The sequence below is a fragment of the Aythya fuligula genome, chromosome 15 (assembly GCF_009819795.1).
Source record: "Aythya fuligula isolate bAytFul2 chromosome 15, bAytFul2.pri, whole genome shotgun sequence".
Classification (NCBI taxonomy): Eukaryota; Metazoa; Chordata; class Aves; order Anseriformes; family Anatidae; genus Aythya; species Aythya fuligula.
The window spans coordinates 14,804,348-14,825,802 of NC_045573.1; the positions used below are offsets into that span (position 1 = coordinate 14,804,348).

General features: G+C 35.7%; 1 protein-coding gene and 1 long non-coding RNA gene across 5 annotated transcripts in view; one reads left to right on the top strand and one right to left on the bottom strand.

The window, feature by feature from the left end:
• RBFOX1 (RNA binding fox-1 homolog 1) overlaps nt 1-21,455 on the bottom strand; it is a 681,896-nt gene that overhangs the window by 373,837 nt on the left and 286,604 nt on the right. The window contains exon 1 of one of the 4 annotated variants that reach the window (XM_032197987.1): nt 18,237-18,575. The exons of the other annotated variants lie outside the window; for them this stretch is intronic. Within the exon in view, the coding sequence (XP_032053878.1) occupies nt 18,237-18,254 (18 nt within the window). The 5' untranslated portion in view covers nt 18,255-18,575. Of the gene's footprint in view, nt 1-18,236; nt 18,576-21,455 lie in introns of those variants that run through there. 4 annotated transcript variants of the gene reach the window in all.
• LOC116495488 overlaps nt 14,649-21,455 on the top strand; it is a 34,543-nt gene continuing 27,736 nt past the window's right edge. Inside the window, exon 1 of the long non-coding RNA XR_004253945.1 lies at nt 14,649-14,987. This is a non-coding gene — a long non-coding RNA (uncharacterized LOC116495488). The remainder of the gene's footprint in view (nt 14,988-21,455) is intronic.

Consider the following 21,455-nt stretch of genomic DNA (forward strand, 5'->3'; position numbering starts at 1 on the left):
TTCACTTAGGCCTTATCTCTTGTTGGAATGAACCAGATGATTAATCCTTAATATTCTTCAGGGATACAGAGCACATCAGCAATTAAATTAACAACTACAAAGTTTATGCTCAGAGACTCAGAAATGAAAGACAGAAACACTTTAATTTTTCACAAGTTGTTACCTTAATTATCTTCTTATTGCTTCTGTCTCTTCTCCCTCATTACAAAAACACACCCCTTAGTATTCATGGATCCCTTTAATTTGCTGTAGCTCAGCAACTGTGTAAGAAATGTCATCTGAGCTACAAAAGTCATAAATCTTACTTTGTGCATGCTCATTGAAAATAAATTGTTCTGCTGTACCTAGTCCCAGTGTTCAAACTGCAAAGTGCTGACAAATTTCTGTTTCCTTACAAACAATCAGTAATGTCCATCAAATTTTGGTGGGGAGAAAAAAAAAAAAAAAAAGGAAGGCTTTCTTAGCACGTAAAATGAACAAAAGCTTGTTTTATAAAGACATAAAAGAAATACAGATATCTAAGTCAACAAAATAGTTGCTATACGATGTATTAGTTGTAGGGGGAAGATTCAAGCATAAGTTTCTTATGAAACCTTCTAATCCTGAAGTTAGGAAAGTAAGACTGTAGTCTTTTTTACTTAAAAATGCAATGTGGGTATTGAGGTAAATTTTTGATATCGTGGTTTTCTGTCTACAGGGAGAAATTATTAAATTACAAAGCTTTCACAAAAATCTTATACCTATAAGAAAACAGAGACCGATATTGAAAATAAATTTTTGATTAGTAAAGAAAACAACTGAGAAAATGGAGGACTTGAGAATGAGTCTGGGATTCTTTCTAAAGAGTTCCATTAGAACTCTTACAAAACATGGAGAATCTTGTTATCAATACCAGACTGCATAATATATTGAATGACTTCAAATGTAATTGCTCTGAAAGTAAACACTCCCACAAGCTGAATGCAAAAATCCATGTTTGTGAAACATAGGGACTTGACATTGTTATCACTAGACATGCTTTCAAAATTACCAAAGTTTTAAAGTAAAATGTCATTTCCCTGAAGGGTGCCCTTACAACAAATTATTAACAAAGCTCTATTGATCCTCACCCAAACGGCAAAATCTCAATAAATCTCATCTGGACCTTTGCTGAAGCTAAGAAAATACATTACACCCCCCTACTGACCACAGTTTTTATTATCACTATTGTGTTTGCAGGGCAGTCAATTTTATACAGCATAACAAACTGCCAAGTGCTAAAGTGATTTCCTCTATTACTGAGGTCTGTGTATTAAATTTAGTGAGGCACAATATCAAACTGCAAATATTGCAAGGTATAGAATTGAATGTAGCTGAACCTAATGTTATCAACCTGACAAATACACTGACGTATTAAGTAGCAGATCATTTATTCATATTTGGAACTGGTTTTGTTTTTATACTTAGCTGTATAGTTTTAGATTAGCCACAATATTTCAGGATGTGACTATTACTACAGAGTCCAAAGGCACTGTGGAATAGGTATTTCATATGTTTGTGATTAGAGAAATGTAGATCAATAGCCTGTTATCACATACAAATATACATAAATTAATAAATTATTTCATATAATGTGGGCTTAGGCTGCAAACATTTTAATTCTTTTGAATCATTACTAATAAGCGTTTCAGACTCCTATTTTCCTGGTAATTCATTTCCCTCTAGTCTAAAATATTCCAAAACAATGGACTCCAGAAGTTGCAGATTTCATTTGAAATCTGGTTATTACAGAAATATGCCTGTTTGAAAGTATGCCACGTCCTCCCAGCCTGGGAGGAAGAACATACATATCCTGAATAATTCAACTAATAAGCCAAAATGCTTGTCGCTAATACTTAATGAAGTATTCTTACACAGTTGATTGCTTATAGAATGCAAATAAAACTCTTTATAAATCTGTTATTGAATAAATAACAAAAAATATTTCCTAAAACTGAGAAGAAACACCTGATATTTCTTTAACTGAAATAAGCCAAGTGATACACATCTGTGTATCATTTGCTGCAAGGCAAAAAATCTACAAGTCTTTGAAGAAAGGCAAATTCTGCATATGTATCTGTTATTTTAGGGAATGACAGCTTCCTAGATTTTTGAAGTAGTTCGTGAGGCCTTCCCTAAATGATTTTGCATCCTGACAATTCTTATTAATTTATTTATTTTTATGTCCAGGGGAAAATTTGAGGAAGGATTTTCTCCCTACTTCCTTTCTGGAAATCTCCCTCCTTAATGTGCAACATAGCCCAACATTGGAAGAAAGAAGGATAATACCATGGTAAAATTTTGTAGCATTCTAAATGTAAAGAAAAAGCTCTTTTGTTTTTTTTTTTTCTTTTTTTTTAAATCTTCATGTATGTGTGTAAGGATAAATCATACAACTTAATCCAACTCTTTAAGAAGGCCCTGATAGTCTGCAACCTTTTGCTTTGGATATTTCACTGTTGTAGATATTTTCACCCTGACAGTCATGTTGGGTCAATCATTAAACGTATGCACATGTGCAAGTCAGTCATTAAGCAATTTAGTTAGATGCTTAATGTTATGAAAGGGCTTGCTCCCCTGTCTCACAGGAGACAGCAGGTCAAAGATATTGCTCCTTGCACCTTGGTTTGGATTTGGAAAGCCACCCTTCTAATAGAGTACCAAATTCAAGCCCTGAGTATTTGCCTACTTTTTTTTTTTTTTTTTCCTACTTATTTTTCCTTCAATCCTTCTTAAAAATTTTCTGCAACACTAGCTGGTAGAAAGCAGATATTAAGCAAACAACATGAATACTGAAAAATAAACACTGAATATTTAAACTTGGTAGTATTGTGTGTTCAGATTTAGGCCATTGGTCCTTTTGTTAAAAACCTTTTCCATGAAAACTATTTAACATAAGCTGATACTCAAACATCTCATAAACTGCTAGAGTTTTTCTTTGTCACTGGAAAGAGATCAGATTTCGCTAATTGAACTGAAAATTTATTCTGTTATTCAGAGACTTGCCATATATGCACCACAGACTACCTGGGACATGCAGGATCCTGAACTGACTTCATGCAGATTTCTTTGTCTCCAATTTCATCATAAATTGGATTTATCTTCTTGCACCCTTACCTCAAAACCAAATTACAGAGTTCAGTTTCCTTACTTGAAAAAGGGATTTCCATATAATAATTCATGTGTTTGAAGATAACTTTGAACAGTTTGTCACATGGGTGCTTTAACAAAGTAGTAATTTTTAGAAGTTGCAATGTACCTTTAAAAGGTAAGCCTAAAACAGTGCTGTTCTGAGCACAGCTGCTACAAATGTTACAAAATTAGAATGCTACAAAATTTTGTCAATGAAAATTCACCCAAAGTAATGTGAAACATTTTACCCTCGCTACTCTTTGTTTTATTGGCATATGCATGGAGATGTGCTTGGAGTAAGTAAAGAAGCAGCAGAAGACAGAGTAACTATTGTTTCCCAATAAGGAGGGGTGAAGATGTTGCCAGGCTTCCATTTGGATATTTTATGTGGCTGAATGGATTATTGGCTTTAGCAGGAAATCATCTTCTTTGAGGAATTCTTTAAAAAGTAGAAGAATCCACTGAAAAGTGGCATGGCTCATTGTGCTACCTACCTTTGTTCATTCTCTGATGTTTGGGGATTAGCAGCTTTTAATTCTACAGCAGATTTAATTCTACATTTAATAGTTGTTAAAATACATTTGAACTGCAAAAACTTAGAAGGAGCATCATATGTGTGCACAAGCACAAACATGCAGACAAAAGCAAGTCTTGGCTTTGAGTTTGTTTTTAATGATGTTTTTAGTGGGTCATAATCAGTTGCTTTATTTAAAGAGTGCTATTTACATATTTATTTAAGACACCTGACAGACAAAATCTGTGCCTTCCTTGGGAAAATTTCAAGGAGATGGCCCACTGTAAATGCATCTTAAAGCTGTGGCTTTTCTTCTATTTTTACTTTTCCAGTCTAGTGTGAGTTACTCAATTTCCCAGGGTCCTTTCACACTGAAGTTCTTTCATACAAAGTTTGAAGAATATTACACTACAGAGAGGAGGGAAATGTTCAGAATCCATGTGAATTAGGGATATTGATACCTACCAATAAACTTATTATTTTAGAGGGCTAAATGGAATCATCAGTCTGCCTTCTTACTCCAGCTTAATAATTTTTGTTTAATTTTGGATAATCTAGCATGTTTCTGAACAGGTGCTTTAAGCATGTGAGTTGAGTCACCATATTGCAGGAAGACTAGGGATAATGTTGGTCCCTTGCTGAATGAGGGGGGTGTCCTGGTAACAGGAGACTGAGAAGGCGGAGATAGTGAATGCTTTCTTTGCTTCAGTCTTTGCTTCAAGTTCCCCTGGGACTCCTCAACCCTGGAAGGAGGAGAAAGGGTCTGAGAAATGGAAGGTTGTTCCCTGCTTGATGAGGGAGCGGTTCGGGAGCATCTGAGTGGGCTCAAGACACACAAATCCATAGGTCCTGATGGGACACATTCACATGTGCTAAGGGAGTTGGCAGAGGTGATTGCCAAACTGCTCTCTATCATCTTTGAAAGGTCCTGGAGAACAGGAGAAGTGCCTAAAGACTGGAGGATGGCCAGTATCACTCCAGTTTTCAAGAAGGGCAAGAAGGAGGATCCAGGAAACTACAGGCCAGTCAGTCTCACCTCTGTCCCTGGAAAGGTGTTGGAACAGTTTGTTCTGGATGCCATCTCCAAGCAATTGGAAGAGAAGAATGTTATGAGGAGTAGTCAGCATGGATTCACCAAGGGGAAGTCGTGCTCGACCAACCTCGTTGCCTTCTATGATGGCATCACCAGCTGGGCAGATGGGGGAGAGCAGTGGATGTCATCTACCTTGACTTTAGCAAGGCTTTTGATACTGTCTCCCACAACATCCTCTTAGCAAAGCTGAGAAAGTTTGGGATAGAGGAGTGGACAGTAAGGTGGGTTGAGAACTGGCTGACTGGCCAAGCTCAGAGGGTGGTGATCAGCAGTGCAGAGTCCGGCTGGAGACCTGTGACTAGCGGTGTTCCCCAGGGGTCGGTGCTGGGTCCAGTCTTGTTCAACATCTTCATTGACGACCTTGATGAGGGAATAGTGTCTGCCCTCAGCAAGTACACCGATGACACAAAGCTGGGAGGAGTGGCTGACACACCAGAAGGCTGTGCTGCCATTCAGTGAGACCCGGACAGGCTGGAGAAATGGGCAGGAAGAAACCAAATGAGGTTTAATAAGAGAAAGTGTAGAGTCCTGCACCTGGGAAGAAACAACCCGAAGTATCAGAACAGGCTGGGGGACGACCTGCTGGAGAGGAGATCTGAGGAGAAGGAACTGGGGATCCTGGTGGATGACACATTGACCATGAGCCAGCAGAGGGCCACAAAGATGATACGGGGCCTGGAGCATCTTCCCTACGAAGAAAGGCTGAGAGACCTGGGTCTGTTCAGCCTGGAGAAAAGAAGACTGAGAGGTGATCTTATCAATGTTTATAAATACCTGAAGTATGGGAGACAGAGGGATTTGGCCAGCCTCTTTTCAGTGGTTTGTGGGGACAGGACAAGGGGTAATGGCCACAAGATGGAACTCAGTAAGTTCCACACCAACATGCGAAAGAACTTCCTCATGGTGAGGGTGACGGAGCACTGAGACAGGCTGCCCAGGGAGGTTGTGGAGTCTTCTTCTCTGGAGATATTCAAGGCCCATCTGGACACCTACCTGGGCAGCCTGCTCTAAGGAACCTACTTTGGCAGGGGGGTTGAACCCGATGATCTTTTGAGGTCCCTTCCAACCCCTTCAATTCTGTGATTCTGTGATTGTTTCCTAAATGGTTATTTTCAAGTCGTAATGAACTATTTAAACAAAATAAACATCCACAAAAGCATTGCATGGACTCACAGGTTGCATTTGTAAAAAACAAAAACAAACAAACAAACAAACAACTTAATTTATTGGAATCTTTGTATAAAATAACACTCATGGAAATGGAATCTCACAAACACAATGATCAGTCTCTGTCCACCTGATGACAAGAGTTACAAGGGTTGGCAACTTCATCTGGATCAGGTGAAATTCCCCAAGCTGTTCTGCTGAACCCTTATATCCACTTGGACCCTGGTTCTGTGTGACCACTCCACTGTAAGCATGATCCATTGCTATCAAATGTCTCAAATGACATGCAGAGCATCTCCTATCTTAATTACTTACAAGAGAAAGTTCTGTGACTATCCCAACATCTAAGCGGTTTTTACTACTCACAACCATCAAATCTATTTACAATTTGTTGACTTCTACAGATGGAACTGACTGGAGGAGTCTCTGGGACCAGATTCTCAGCCTGGATTGTTAATCAGCATATCAAAGTATGCAATTACCATCTTGTGAAGAGGTCAAAAGGTCTGTTGGTGTGCGTGGGGGAATCTATGGGACTGTCCAAAATTGCCACCTGAAGAGCACCAGGACTAACTGCTGGAGATGAGCACACTAGGCAAAGCCCTGACACCCCGCTACACCAGAACTGTAACTCCAGGACAAACTGGGAGCACTGGGTGTAAGTGGTGAGGTTTTGGTAGGAGTGGGCAGCAGGACTGCCCATATTCAGCTTACTGGAGTGGGAAGAGGAGAGCCTTTCGACTCTGTGTAAGCAATGGTGAGCAATATCCAAATCAAGGGTGTGTATCAACACTGTTTCCAATACAAACTCAAAACACACCATCACATGGGCTGATATGAAGAAGAATAATTAAGTTTAAAAAATTTTTTTTAAAGTATTTAGCTGAAAAGTTTCTTGACCAGAGGTGAGGGAGAGTTAAGAGAAATCTGCTAAAAGCTTCCTCCAATGTGATTTCAGAATGGTGTGTTCAAGAGCCGGATCCTTCTCTAATTGTCATGCAAGTGTCTTTTGCCCACATCATTCTGTGTCTTTAAGGCAGTCACACATTTCTTTTCAGAATAGAACAATTCATAGTAAATGATCAGTGGTGAAAACAACACAAAAAGTCATATTCTGCTGCGATTCTGTGACCTCAGGAATCATTCGTACTCAAGCCTATGCTACAACTCCTTGATTATTCATACATGCAAGTAATCCTTCCAATATATAATCAGAATTAAGTGATAAACCATTGGAAAAATAGCTGTAACTCCTGTAGTTGCTCCAATTCAATTCCAGCACTGTTTGGAGAATATTCTGATCTACAGACTGAAGTGTAACTCATCTGACAAGTAATAGAATAGTTGTGCTCACATGAAATGGTAGTCCTGAATTAACTGAGGTATTGATGTGTATAAAATCTATAGGATAGCAAGATTTCCACACAACAAATCTTGTATGAAACAGCCCATCCTGTGAATATCAAGGCAGAACCATACTATCTTTCCATAAATCATTTATTAACTCCCTCTTCTCTTCTTCCCCCAAATACTTTTGATGCATTTTCAGACACCAATCAAGCCACTCAATAACTAGCAACAAGAGTCAATAGTATGGTACGTAATCATTCTACAAACCGGTTCTGATGTGTGAAATTATGTTTTTCAATTCAATTAAGTCAGTTCAACATGATAGAAAGGATGGATTAAAATATATACTAGCATATGTGAAGCTGTGTATGCTGATTTTTCTCCAGGGGAGTCTCAGCTAAAATATTTAGCCAGATAACTAATTTGCATTTTAGAAAAACAGAAGCAGCACTGCTTGGTCATACATAGTTTATCTGACAGTAATAACATTATTAAATTTGTTCCCTAACAAGACATACATACAGTGTAAATTGGAGTCATTCACCTAAAAGAAGGTCGAAGTATTCATCTTCAGTGGTATCATGAAAAAATATCTTCAGTGTTTAAAAGGCTGCAACAACACATAACTAAATACTCCGTTCTCCATGTCCAACAGAATAAGACATGAACAGGCTTGTTCTTCTGCAGGAAAGATTCGGATTAAACATGTGGGTCACTTGCATGTGTTTTATAGCTAAGAGATACATTTGACTTGTCAGTTTATAATTGCTTTTTATAAACTGATTTCAATTAAGAATTTGTTCACAGGCTGTGAACATCTATTTATTAGACTAAAATAAGATAGTCCTCTTAGGTTGCACATTGCAGCTTTGCAACAAATAGCATATGAAAACCTAAAATTGGAGAGTAATAAATGCTAAACACAAAGATTAGATTTGAATAATAAATAACAGAAGCACACGTGGTACTTCATAAATGCCAGTAATCTATGCCACCACATCATACTACAGTAGGATTCCTTACATCTGTGTGGGTGGTGGAATTACTTTTTTTTTTTTTTTCTGTCTATCCCAGCTGGGATTGTATACATTATGAAATCACCCTTCTCTTGTTTGAAATTAAAACTTTTACTTTTCAGCTATTCCTAGCTATTGGAAGGAATTATCCAATATAAAAATCAAAATTTAAATCATACTGTTATTATTCTATTGTTATCATAATATCTAACACATTGCCAGACTAGAGCTTACTGATGACTTCTCGGACATACCGCCACTCATTGATAATGCGTCGTTACATTACCACTGTGTGGGATTCTTTGGGGGATATATTCAGCTCAGTGATTTTAATATGAATACCGAAATGCTGTAAATATAAATACTGCATGCTGCAAGAAAAGGATCTAGCTACTTTCTCTGTAACATAAGGAACTGCCTAACACAATAGGCTCTGCCCATCATAATGAACGTTAGTATGCAATTGTCATATTTTCTTTTCTGCATTTTTCATAAGACAATTCTTAAGTATCTTAATATGTATGAAGAACATAGATGGAACAACAAGAGATTTGCTAATACTTAGAGACTGGAGAAATGTGGAGGTCACACTCTATAAAGTGTTAGGCAGATAGGTATACATACCCCCAAGTGTCTGATTACTCCCGAAGTAACATAGCTTTTCTAATGGTATAAAGACTGATTGCCACATAGTATTACAACTCTGCAGTGGAAAACAAACAAACAAACAAAAAACACACCATATTCTCACTTTTATTTATTCTTTGGAAGGTCACTCAATTTCAGATAAAAATCACACCAGGAAAGTAAATCAGATGTTTCTCCAAAGCAAAATTTTAACTGCTTTTCAGCTACAACTGCCCAAAAAACTAGAGGATAATACCAACTCTCCATGTTGGAATTCATTTTTCTAACTAATTAATTTGAGGGGGTGGTAGCAGACATCTGCATGTGTTAAACAAAGCATAGAAAAGGAAGGGCATTATTAGCATCATTATTAAGTTACTCTAGGTAGGAATAAGAGCACACATATCTCAAGTTTGTCATGTTGTTGCACATTCCATGCTGCCCTCAGGTGCTGTGGCAATAAATATATTTTGAAATACACAAAGGCAAAAAAAATGAAGTTCACCCTGCAAGTTGTTTTAGGAGTACGAATTTAGTGACATCACAAAGATGTGATTTCTTCATGTTTAACTCAAAATGGCTTAACTGTTTATGTATTCCTTTCATCTTAGCCTCTTAACCTATTTCTTGATAGAATGGCTTGGGTTGGAAGGAACATTTAATAATCATCTCTGCCACGCATATCTGTCCAGCCCCCACCTCCATGAAGAATTTTTAAAATTGCTTTTTGAATAAAAGAAACACATGTAGGCTTTCAAAATACTGATTAAAACAACCAAAAACTCCAAAAAGAAAACAGAAAAATAGACCCTTGAATAAAACTTTAAATCTAAAAGTTATCATAAGTATTTTGACTGAACATAACATAAATTTGGCTTTTAGCTTTGGAGAAGATGATTTTGAATAAATCACACCTCACTAGTCATAGCTCTAATCTTCACTTCCTGCTTAATAACAGTGGATGCGCTACAAAAGCTCCAAGTGGAGCACCTACAAACATTTCTTCTGATTATTGTTTTTCTCTTAGTTTGGAAATCTAGATGCACTTAATTTTAACTGCAGTCACTAACTCACCATTTCACTGGAATTTTCATAGAAACATTTTGTTTAAAATTCCAAAAGGCCAAATGAACAAGATATCCTTTAGGATAGTGTTTCATTCATTGCTACAAACACTTTTAACAAAAGAAAAAATTGTCACAACATTAGACCATTCAAAACACAAAATGTAAAATATTTAAGTAAAAGAATGACTGAAGTCAAAACAGTTTATACTGATTTTCCAATTAACTGTTGTTGCTATGAATCAAATTATTGGTTGGAAACAAAGACAGACTGTACACATAACGCACACCAGCCATAAAAGCAGAGATCTTAAGCTTGAGGTTCTACCAATTATCCTCATCATGCTGTATTTCAGAGACCTATCAGAAAACTAATGTTCATAATACATATATGTTTATCAAACGAAATGCATATATTCCAATTTGAGGAATCTTTTTGAAATTAGACTTTTCTAATCTCAAAAATTGCTGGTTGAGCAGTTTTCATTTTTGTAAAGTGACAAGTGATACTTCATTCTTAGCTAAAGGTTAATGTTAAGTACTCAAACTTTATAAAATGCACTTCTCTATAAAATAAACCATTGCATGCTAGTACATAACATTAGAGAAAAATGTTCACACAGTTGAAAATGAATGGATTTTGCATTTCAAGATGACAAGTACAATGTCAGACACAATCAATCGATCACTGCATAATTATTATTGCAAATGATCCATATCCATGCTGCAAACTTTAAGGGAAATTTAATGAAGCAGTAAGCACATCGATAATATGATCTACTTTGGTCTCTGTTAAATCTTGTGATTCATAAATATGTTGTCACATTTTATTCTTCCTTGAATTCCTATAATTATATTCGAGGAAAAGCTAACTGAAAAGTAAAAAAAATGGAATACATATCAGTGTTTCCTCTAGAAAACGAGTACTTCACTCTTACACATACACAACAACGTTTAATAATAAAATAAAATAAAATAAAATAAAATAAAATAAAATAAAATAAAATAAAATAAAATAAAATAAAATAAAATAAAAATACTACTTACCCCCAAAATGCCTAGGATAGTCACCAGAGAGAAACACAGATCAATCTCTGAAGAAATCATGAAATGTCACTATTCATACTCAATCCACCATGTTTACAGAATCACAGAATTTCTAGGTTGGAAGAGACCTCAAGATCATCAAATCCAACTCTGACCTAACACTAACAGTCCCCACTAAACCATATCCCTAAGTTCTACATCTAAACATCTTTTAACGACTTCCAGGGATGGTGACTCCACCACTTCCCTGGGCAGCCTGTTCCAATGTCTAACAACCCTTTCAGTAAAGAAGTTCTAAGTCAGCAGTTTAGCTGACTTAAAATTTGTATTGAGGGTAGGTTGCAAGATTCTCATAGTTAGGGGGCAGCCAGGGTGGCCTCTGTGGGAGCGGATTGTGGGATTGCTGCCCTGTGCCAGGCACAGCCAGGTCCAGGCAGTGTGGCCACAGACCCAGCCCAGGCTACAGCCAAGGCCATCAGAAAACCTTATGGTACATCTGTAAAAACATGCAAGAAAGGACAAAAATGCTGGAAGAAAACAAAAAGAGGAACAGCAGAGGGAATGCTAAGTCAAAGAAGAAGCAGCTCCATGGCGAATTAAAAACACATGTGAAGCCCACGGAGGTGCCCATTAAACCTCAAAGGGATGGTGTCTTCTGGGGGACCCATTCTGGAGTACAGGATAAGAGTGAGAAAGCAGCAGTTGCAGAGAAAAACTCCTATTTTAATGGGCAGTAAATAATTCAGTTTCCCTCAAAGCAAGCCACTTTGTCTGTGGCATTAATTGGCAAGTGGCCTCCCTGCCTTTAAGTCAACCCAAAAGCTTTCTCATGCATGTTATTTCTGTTTTCTCCCAACCATCCTGATGAGGCCAAGAGTGAGGAGGGAGATGGGTGGGAGTTTCGCTGCTAGATGGGGTCAGCCCGCAACGAATCATAATTCTGTCAGGAAATAATATACAGTACATTATATTCACATGTGCAAAACAGTCACTTCTGCAGGCAAAAGAAAACCTAAGTTTTCTAGCATAGTAAATACAGGTGTATTTCCATACTATATTTTCAGAAGGACCTAAACACAGATCCATCACTCTGGTGAAGTAGTATCAATCCAGGAGCAGATGGGAAATAGGAAACCAGCATAGGAAGAGATACTTAGACCTCCTTTACTAGACTTTTCCTTTCATTGGTTAAACAATGAGACACAAAGAGACTAGTTATACAAGATAGAGCAAGTCTAATAGCATTTGCACATTTAAGGGAGAAACCATATGCAGAATCTGACTTTACCGACTACTATAGTCTTGCTCAGCTTCCCAAACAGGCATATTTCATGGGAATAAATGCCCAAATGCAAATTTCCAAGAAATTATTCTCAAAACAGGGGAACAGGAACAAGATTCTTCAACTGCCCAGAAAAGTCTTCAAGACTTGCTTTTTCTTTTCACTTGCTGAAAACCAAGACCATTCAAATAGTAGATAAGCTTTCACAATTATGCATGTGGTAGCATAGAAACTCCCTAGTTTGTCACAGAACTGGTATTTGGAAAGGATTTCCACTAAGAGATAATCATAATAGGACAATAGCAGAACTCTAGCCTGCTCACTGAACCACATTTAATACAGTCTTTGTCCAATTTCTTCCTCACATAAACATCCCTGGACTGATAAAAAGACCCACATAACTGATCAAAGCTTTGATGGAAACCACTGATACTAAGAGGGACAAGAGGAAGATAAGGTTAATTGGACAAATGCAACTTCTTACTATAGTAAGAGGAGAAAAATATTTGGTGATTAAATTATATAGAGTATATCATGTAACCTCAGAAAAGAACAGCAGTGGTCTATCATATAGCTTTACACAAAATGCATGAGTTCTGATGAAAGAGAACCGCAACTAATAATGATACAGAGATTCTTAACGTCCTGGTTAAGCTCAACTTCCAGATAATTCATCACACATCAGCACTTAATGTGTATGTGTGTTTGTTTCTAAAGTGATACGTATTACTATTATAAACCTTATGCAACACTGGGTATAATGGAGCCTAATAATGATTTTGTTCTCTTGTTCATATTGTTATCCTCTATAAATAATACAACATTCTTTTACAAAATACTTTAGCAGGTCAAAGAAAATCTCAAGACAATATATTAGAGGAACAAATGTTGCAGTCAAACCTAAATTGAAATTACCTTTCTCTATTTCACATTAAAAAAAGTGATTCCATATTTGCACATTTTTAATGTTTTGCATCTTATTGTGATTAATAACTTCTGTCACTCCAATATAAATTATTTTACATACATATAAACACATCATTTTAAAACTCACTTGTATGTATATACATTTAGATACAAAATGATAACCTACTGAGAATTGTCCTAGATTCTGCCTTGACTAATTATAACCCTGTTTTCTTCCATCATCTCTACTGGCCCTTTAATTTCAGGCATCAAGTTTGCAGTTTTATAAATTGTAATACTGTATTATTCAGGTTTATTGAGTCAGATACCCTTGAAGGTATTTGATATTCATAGCAGCATTCTCTATTATTAAATCATTTTGTATTTTTCTGTGTTAATAACAAAAGGTACATATTTATTTAATGGTCAGGCAATCAGCTATAGAACATGAAGCTACATGTTTTATTCAAGGTCCCTGTAGAAAGCAATGTGAGGATTATTTGGACTATGAAGTTGCCTGCAGTTTTTCAGCTAATATGTTTGATTTCCTTTAACTGAAAGGATCTAAATGTTTTGATCACTAAATAAATTTATGCAACAAAATCTACATTAAACTGTTCCACCAGAAACATTGTCAACATATTCATTTATTCTTTCTGTTTAATTCTCAACTGTCTATAGCTCTTTAAACACAGTAAATAGCACAGCTTTGTCTTTGTGGTTTTATTGGGAAGCCCTTATTTAAGAGAGAAATACCTTGTTTAATGAACAAAATACCAGTGCTTCAAAATTGTTCAGTAAGTGCAATGCCTCAAAAAAAAAAAAAAAAAAGAGAGAGAGAGAGAGAGAATTATTATATTACAAAAAAGACAGCCTACCTACTCACTCTGAATTTAAGAATCCTAAGATTTTGTTTGTTTGTTTGTTTGTAATCTTCTCATCTGCTTAGGGTAGTCCTCCTCTTTCGATAAAACCTTTATTCCTCAGAGTTTTCAAAACAATGTTCTATTGCCAGAAGAAATTATCTTGTTTCTGTTGCATATATATTATTTAGTTTGTTTCTCTGTATCTCCCCACTCTAGTTTTGGGCAAAAACAAACTTCATTTGTTTACATGCTCTCTGCCTTATTTGATCAAATACTGTTCTGAAGCTGCTACAGAAAATCCCTGCTAAATACATATAAAATTTCTGAAATCTCATTACCTGTTATTGAAAAGAACAGCATACTGACAGAAATGAAGTATGTCTCTGACTAAACAGTCATTAAGAAAATGTTAATAAAATTTTATTACAGTATATTAAGGTAATTTTAGTTCAAGACTTTCTCAGAAAGTAAAGCATATAAACAAAAGGTGGAAACAGAATCATTTGTATATTTTATAATGCATTTACCAATGATTTTGTTCCAGTTTTTTCAATACAATAATATTTAATTGCATATGACTTTAACTTTTTAATGAGATGCAGTAGCTTCCACTCTCATCTCTTTAATTAACCATGAGGACTATGAGAACTCCAGATAGTCCAATCTGAATTACCAAATGGAAAACAAATGATCATGATACTGTTTGTTTGGGAAATGAGCAGTTGCTTGTACCATCACGTAGAAAACCCATGCTCATTTTCAAAATATGAAGAAAAACAGGATGAATACTATGCAGAAGGAGCAGATTTGGAAAAGTGGGGATTCCTTGAAAGCTTTTGTGCAGTCTTAACATGCAGCCATCAACACTCATTTCACCCACTGGTAGTTCTGCTTCTATTTCCAAGGTAAGTGGAGGTCATCAACTTTTCAACTCTCTAACTGAATTTTCTCTTATTCATCACATTCTGGGAAAATCACAATATTTGGGAGGTGAATTCCACTACAAAATGTGAATGATAATCTGCAGTGATCAAAACCTTGCATCATTACTGCAACAATCTTGTATTGGAAAGAAAGGGATATTGGAGTGCAGCAGGATCAGAATATAAAAGGGTCTATACCCTTTAAAGTTAAAAATGATATAGGTCCTTTTGACTTTAGGATTTAGTTCTAGTTCCTAAGTCAGTAATATTTGAAAATCCTCATTTTTTTCTGATAATACAAAATTGGATATTGATGAACTCAGATTCCTATAGCACAGGTATCTGTACAAAAAAGTACAAGGAAAAAAAAAGATCTAAATTTTTCAAAGGTTGAAGGGGAAGTGCAAGCATCATGAAATAGCTCAGGCAGTCAAAAAAGATTTCCTTTGGCAGGGTTAATGGTATAAAAATCTTTCTTTACTTTCTGAAATCTTTAAATAAGTATTGAAAAATAACAAATCAAGACTTTTCCAGACAACAGACAGGCTGTACACTGCATTACTGAAAAATGTTTTGATTTGGTTAGCTGAACATATTCAAAGTTTGATTGCCACAAAAGGAACTCAACATCAGCAGCGGTAGAGGAAAAAAAAATAAAAAATATTACTAATTAGTAAGACCCTCTAAAATGTGAAGTTACTGCAATTCTCTTTTTTCCTGTAAATCTTGAAGAATATTTCCCATTTATTAAAGACCTTTAAGAAAAGTGAAGACCATATTTTTTCACAAGTTGGCTACTTTACATTTTAATAATATTGCAGAGGAGCTTTTATCATATATCGATGTGATGGCAGAAGAAAGCATTTAAAATGCTGCTATGAGTTTATATGTTGCAACTCTATATGTTAAAAGCCTCTTGTTTACATTCTGCATTTTTTACATGTAGACACATACACATTTGCACTTAACTTACCCAGTTCAAAAATCATACTCTTTACAGTATCCCACTTCTACAACTTCAGAAATAAGTTTTCTATGAATATGCAATTTATATTTCCAGAACATAAGGAATAAATTGTCTTCAGCTACAATAACAACAACGAAAATTTGTTCTCTGTTTCTTCCTACTGATATCACTTTCAGATTTTACTGAAATCATTTAATTTAGTAAAGTTAAAATAAAAATGGGAAGAAGGCTTAGTGTCTACATATAGCAGTGGCAAAAAAAAAAAAAAAAAAGACATTCTTCTGTGTAACGAACTGTGCTAATAAAAAAGGGAAGGGAAGGGAAGGGAAGGGAAGGGAAGGGAAGGGAAGGGAAGGGAAGGGAAGGGAAGGGAAGGGAAGGGAAGGGAAGGGAAGGGAAGGGAAGGGAAGGGAAGGGAAGGGAAGGGAAGGGAAGGGAAGGGAAGGGAAGGGAAGGGAAGGGAAGGGAAGGGAAGGGAAGGGAAGGGAAGGGAAGGGAAGGGAAGGGAAGGGAAGGGAAGGGAAGGGATACACTTTTAAATGTCAAAGATTCATTACTGGAAGCTTTGGAGACCAGGAGAGGGTACTGTCAGAAACTGTTTATTGCCACGGTACACACATATATAAACAGAATAGCTAGAAAAGCTCATAGAGGGTAAAATACACCACGCTGATAATAATGGAGATCTGCATAACTACATGTAATAAAATGTATTTCATTAAGTTTTCCAATTAATAAAGATTCATGGGCTTACTGAGGGGAGAGTAGTCTTAATTTCTAAACCTTTTGAGCTAGTGCCACAAAGACATAGAATAATTCACGTCTTCTCATCTTACTGTCATCTCAGAAAATAAGCTTTATCCTCAGATATTTACTGTATACTTTAGAATCTCTTTTGGATGATGTTAACAACAACAGGAGAGCACAGGAGTGTTGAATGAAAAACAGAAGATAACTCCAGCTAAATTATCTGATTTATAAATAAACTTAAAAACTGAATTAAATTATTGCTTGCATTAGCAAACATACAGCTTCAATAAGACAGAGTAAAGGGTTAACAAATAAGTAATCAGGGTTGTTACTACATGCACAGATATTTTTTTGTCAAAATTAAAGCGACTTGTGCTACAGAACACACACACACACACACAAAAATAAATAAATAAAAAGGGAGACAAAATCATGATGCTCAGTGATTGGCAAGTTCCTGAAATGATAACAGGAGTCAAACAAACTAAAAAGTCTGCATGCCATGATGTTTGTGCCAAAAACAAAAGTTATTCTAACACAGGTCAACAGAAATTAGAAGGAACCATAAAGGGGAATTTACAGCATGAACTACAATTTGAAAGAGCAGTAGTGATTTATTGATAATATCTCTAAGACTTAAATGTTGCTCGTACGTAGCCTGTTTTGCAGAGGTGGCTCAGACTAGCTGAAAGTCTGTCTGTTTTTGCATATGATTAAGATAAATAAATAAATAGCTTGTCAAATAAGATTAGTTTAAAATATTTTCCCAGAAGATGTACAGGCTTTGAAGAGGAATGGCAAAATGCTTTTTAAGTATGCATGTTCATTCTGTGATTCAATTTTATTTTTTTTTAATGAAATAATGTTTTGTGTCTCAACCTGAATGAATTAACAGGTTAATAGTTTCACTAATTCACAGGATGTATGTCACAGCACAACATTATTTTAATTCCTAAGGTGAACAGATTTTGCTGTGAGTAATCTAAACAATGCTGAATATAAAATCATAAGAACAAGTACATTTTATATATTTATCGGTGGCTGTCAATTACCATAAATTTCAAAAGCCTAGAAAGACCGTGACAACTAATATGAACACAAATAGGCCAAGTAACAAAAATTTGAAGTTTGAATCACATTAGGATTATTTCTTTCCTTACAAAGAAAGCAAATACTGAACAGCCACAAGTGATGCAACATTCATTTTATGACTGAACCACAGTGAATCTTACAGATACAATCGTAGCATTTTCTAAGGCAACGAGAAGAAAGCAGTGCACTATGCCACATCCTGCAATCCCTGAAAATAAATTGCAGCTTAACGTTAATGAACCAGTTTGTTTAAAATCCCACTGGAAATGCAAGTACATGTACTGTACTCTAGCCCTGCTAAGCCATCCTGCATTATAGACACCTTTACGTATTAGAAAACATGCTGTAAGTATAGACTAAAATCTATAGTCCCAGAGTCAATTTACTAATAAAAGATTGACATGGAGAGAGACACTACCTACCCACAAATACATCATCATCCTGAAAGAAATCAAGGGCTCTGTCAGCAAACAGAAGTCTCCTTACTTCACCAAGTATGTCTGGAAGGAAAACTGAAAACAGTGTGTAGAAAATCTTGCCTTTTTCTGTCAAGTCCTCACAGTTCTCTTCTTATACAAGGATTTTTTTTTGTTTTTTAGTTTATGTGAATAGCATTCGTTCAGTGTCTCTTTCTGCGTGTGAAGTGACTTGCTTCAGGCTTTTTTCTTCCCTTTTTCTCCCTAACTCAGTCTTTCCTTTCTTTACTGTCAAGCTTGCTTAGGTAACAATTCTTGGTGTATCTATTTAATGAGCAGGTCCGTGCACTAGCCAACTACCTTGGAGAGAAAAAAAAAATAAATAAAAAAAAAGGAGAGAAAGAAAAAGAATAAATAAATAAATACATACATACATACATGGAAATACACCACTTGCTGGTTGTTATGGGATCTACAGATGCCCCCTCTGTAGGAATTTATAGGAGGATTTCTAAGACATCTTAAAGGAAAAAAAAATCATCAGAGAATAGCAAGTGACTCCAGTGGCACTTAAGCCATTACCTCTCCTTGCTAAAGGACCCAGTTCACAAATCCTGTATTTGAGAAATTTCTAAACTCAAAGCAAAGCTCCTACAGAAAAGAAAGGAACATGTACTGCACCCTGCTTCTCCTTTATCTCTTTAAATGTACTTCAGATAAAAGCTGCATCCAGTCAGGTCAAGGCCTTTCCCAATCTTATTACTCTAACACAAGTGCGTTCAGCATACTTTTCTACAGCCATCTACTGACTTCACAGTGTTATTGCTGCTGCTGTTAGTCGTGCTCGGAGATAACTGCCAGTATGAGGAGCACAGAAATACAAACAGTAAACTAGATGATAGTAAAAGTGTTCATGCTAATTTAATTCATTTTTTGTATTTTTTATTTCCAAAGATATATATTTTTAAATAAAAATTAGAATTTAAATTAGAATTAAGTGATGTTTAGCAAAGACCAAAGATTAATAAAGAAAACTGGATTTGTTGGTAATTTTTTATTTTTTGAGTTGAAGTTTCTTTATGTAAAATGAATGAGCAGGCAAGAGACTCGAGTTTTTTGATTACAGCTTAGACATTTATTGTATGCAACAAGCAAGTATACTTAAGTCATTTAACCTGCTTCATTGTAATGCACATCACATTTAGTAAATTGTTAAACAGCATCTGCAGGTGAGTGACGATTTTACAATGTAAATGAGAGAAACCTTGGTCACTTTTTAGACTGTATTATTTGTCTTGAAAATCATCCCTGACCTTGTGAACTGGCAGCATATCAGGCTGCCACCATAATATGCTTTGTGTATTGATGTAGAAAGCTACAAACACAGCCTGTCTACTAAGTGCATCAACTACTACAGTACATATAGAATGACTATAAATCAATGAATACATAAAAAAAAGAGGAGGTATAAACATGGCTGTGGGAATGAGATAAAACAGAACTTTTATTTTTGTGTTTGATTACTTACTCATTCTCTTTGATCATGGACTGCGCACCCTTCAGACAAAAAATGTCATTTTTTAACTAAAGATTCTAGTCAAATTACATATTCAGCCTAACTATACAAGGTAAAATGTCACCTAAATATTTAAAATGCATTAGCTAAATTGCATAATCATTCATTGCACCAGGGCAGGTGGCAAATGGATAAGCACCTGCTGAAACAGCCTATAACAAGGAAACATAATGGCAAAGCAGGATTTGGGGGGAGGAAACTAAAATCCATACTGTTATAGAAACAGTTATCAGGAGAGTTTTAAAGACTCCTGCCTCTGGGGTGAATACAAAACAAAAATAACTGTTGTGCCACTAACATTTCAAAGCTGATTTAAGATAGAAAAATGGAACAATGATTTCAAGTAACACTTCATTTTAAGATGCATACAGACAAGTTAATACAGATACACAGATACATACATACACAGAGATTATTGAGTTAGATCCACTACACACTATGTGTTATATGAGAGAAAAATGATGTTGCCTGCTTTACTGGAAGCAGAAGAGAAAGATTTAATTTACAATTTGCTAAAGTGATAACTTTTACAGTAATGTGCAAGTACAATGTAATCTTAAATAAGTTTAGTATAACTTCATAAAGTAAAGCCACTTACTTCACAATGGCACTTTTCAAAGGAAAATAGCAGCATTCTCCATTGGTGTACAATTTTTGTTGTTTAAATTATCACCTAATTTAACCACCGACATTCAACAATCTAATGGGCCTAACCTGGTCACACTTAAGCTGCACACTTCACCTCATTTTGTCTACTGTACATTGCACTGTGTTCTTCTGTATTCAATTACACTATAATAAACTTGAAATATCACATTAGAATGAATTAGATTATATTGGTTAAGTTGAAAATACATTTTCTGATAATGTATCTGCACATCTGCTAGACAGCAGTTCTTTCAGATCTGTGCATCTCAACTGAACACAGGAGGCTTGAGAATTTTCAAAGACTGGTTAAAGATTTTATTAATATGATAAAAGACTGTGCACAGCTATTGCCTATAAATCACTTTTATATCAAAATTTCCCTGGTTTCGAGCATAAGCACCATATAAAATTTTAGTGAACTGTGTCCCAAGGCTCTCAACTAATCTCTCTGTATTCTAAATTCTGTTCATTATTAAATTGGTTACTCAATCAATTCTTCATATCTTATTCCTTCAAACAAGTGGAACAATTCTAATGCTGCTACACAAAATGATCACTTAAAGTGTTTTATTTTTAGTTATTATTAAATGCTTTGTTCATTAGATTATCTCTAGTTTCTGCAAAAGTAGAGAAAAATGGCTAAAAAGAAGATTGAAAACAGAGGTGTATTACCCTACATTTTTGCACCTATCACTAAAGTTTAAACCAAAGCCTATTTGCTAAGCTTAGTTCCTACATGTTCTGGATCTGTAAGCAAGGCCAAGAAAGTAAACAGAAGGTACTGGCAATGGTCATTTTAACAATGGCTGGTCCAAGAGAGCTCACCTTGGGTTCAGGTCAAAGGCTGTTAAAATCAATGAGAATTTTGTTGTTCTCTTAAAGAACAGGCAATCAGAAACTCCATTCCAAATGTCATTATATGTTATTTGCTGCCAAATGATGGCCAGCTTCCTGTGAGGCTAACAAAAACATTCATATGATGCCATTCTGTAAGGGCAATG